General features: G+C 42.9%; 1 protein-coding gene across 1 annotated transcript; it reads right to left on the bottom strand.

Moving 5' to 3' along the window:
* Positions 1-1,421: 1,421 nt before the first annotated feature.
* LOC138873683 (uncharacterized) lies at positions 1,422-1,955 on the bottom strand. The gene has a single exon (XM_070152160.1). The coding sequence runs from the start codon at positions 1,953-1,955 to the stop codon at positions 1,422-1,424; it is 534 nt and encodes a 177-aa protein (XP_070008261.1).
* Between the last annotated feature and the right edge of the window lie 214 nt (positions 1,956-2,169).

Consider the following 2,169-nt stretch of genomic DNA (forward strand, 5'->3'; position numbering starts at 1 on the left):
AGTGTGGAGTAGGCTGCGATCACCTCCCCCTCCCCAATTCTTCCCAAATTTCTAGTTTTCTACCATAGAAGACAAAGATTAAGGTTAGAAATTAATGGGTGATGATGAAAATTGAAGAATAAGTTAAAGTACACTAACCTATGAAAGGATGATTAAATTTCTCCTCCAAATTGCCTCTAGACCGAACTCTAATGGAAATATGGTGAAAAATGGGTAAAATCCCGTATTTGAAATATTTTAAGGCCCGTGTGTCAGGTCTTCATCGCGTTCGCGAAGGACCTATCGCATTTGCGATGCACATCAGCCAAAATGGCTTTCGTATTCGCAAAGGGTGCTCCCCAAGGACTTCGTGTTCGCGAGCCAATGATCGCGTTTGCGTAGAGGAACACACTGATCCCCTTCCCAAGTCCAAAGCCTACGCGTTCGCGTAAACATGGTCGCGTTCGCGAAGGGTAAATCCCCTATTGTTCCGTGTTCGCGTCCCAGCTATCGCATTCGCGATTAAGGAAATCCGCCCCAACCCAGTTTCCCCTTCGCGATCGCGAAGCATAATGCACCAGGTGACAACAGTAGCTAAAAAACTAGAATTTCTATGTCTGACACACCCGTAGCCTATCCGAAACTTACCTGACCCCTCGGGACTCCAAACCAAACATGCACACAAATACAAAAATATTATACGAGCTCACTCGCGCGATCAAAACACCAAAATAACACCTAGAACTACAAATCAGACACCAAAACGAATGAAATTTTCAATGAAACTTAAGAACTTTCATTTTAACAACCGGACATTTGAATCACGTCAAATCAACTCTGTTTTGCACCAAATTTTGTAGTCTGCAATTCATAAATACAGTAATGAACTTATACCATGTTCCAGAACAAATTCGGTCCCGGTAATAACAAAGTAAAACTTCGGTCAAACTTGAAATTTCTTTAAACCTTTAAACTTCTAATTTTCAACAAATTGTGATAAATCAAGCTAGGGACCTCCGAATTCGATTTCGGGCATACGCCCAAACCCCAAATCATGATACGAACCCACCAGGACTGTCAAAATACATATTCGACTCTATTTGCTCAAAACGTTGATCAAAGTCTACTCAAATGAGTTTTAAAGCACAATTTCACAATTTAATCATCTTTTCACATAAAAACCTTCCGAAAGAAGACACGGATAGTGCATGCATATCGAGGAAGACTAAACGGAGCTATTTGATGTTTCTAAACACATAATTAAGGGTTAAAACTATAAATAACCTATCGGGTCATCACATTCTCCACCTCTAAAATAAACGTTCATCCTCGAACGGATATAGAAAAGTACTTGGAGTGGTGAAAAGGTGTGGATATCTACTTCGCATGTCCAACTCGGACTCCCAAGTGACTGCCTCGATCTACTAGCCTCTCCACTGTACTCAAACTGAAAGATAACTCTTAGACCTCAACTGCTGGACCTGTCGAGCTAGAATAGCCACTAGCTCCTCCTCACAAGTCAAAACCTTGTCCAACTGGACTGAGCTAAAATCTAACATATGAGACAGATCACCATGATACTTCCGAAGCATGGCCACATGGAACACTGGATGGATTTCTGATAAACTAGGTGGTAATGCGAGCATGTAGGCCACCTCACCCACTCTCTCAAGGATCTCAAAGGGTTTAATGTACCTAGGGCTCAACTTGCCCTTCTTTCCGAACCTCATCACACCATTCATGGGTGAAACCCGGGGCAATACCCTCTCTCTAACCATGAATGTAACATCGCAAACTCTACGATAGGCATAACTCTTCTGCCTAGACTGAGCTGTGCGAAGTCGATCCTGAATAATCTTGACCTTATCCAAGGCATACTGTACCAAATCTATACCCAACAATCGAGCCTCCCCCGGCTCGAACCATTCAACCAGCGAATGGTATCGCCTCCCGTATAATGCCTCATAGGGAGCCATCTGAATGCTCGATTGGTAGCTGTTGTTATAGGCAAACTCCGCAAGCGGCAAGAATAGATCTCAAGAACCCCCAAAATCCATAACACAAGTGCAAAACATATCCTCCAATATCTAAATAGTCCGCTCGGATTGTCTGTCTGTCTAGGGATAAAATGTACTCAACCCACCCTGCGTGCCCAACTCACATTGTACTGCCCTCCAAAATACAAGGTAA

The sequence above is a fragment of the Nicotiana sylvestris genome, chromosome 7 (genome assembly GCF_000393655.2).
Source record: "Nicotiana sylvestris chromosome 7, ASM39365v2, whole genome shotgun sequence".
NCBI classification, from domain to species: Eukaryota; Viridiplantae; Streptophyta; class Magnoliopsida; order Solanales; family Solanaceae; genus Nicotiana; species Nicotiana sylvestris.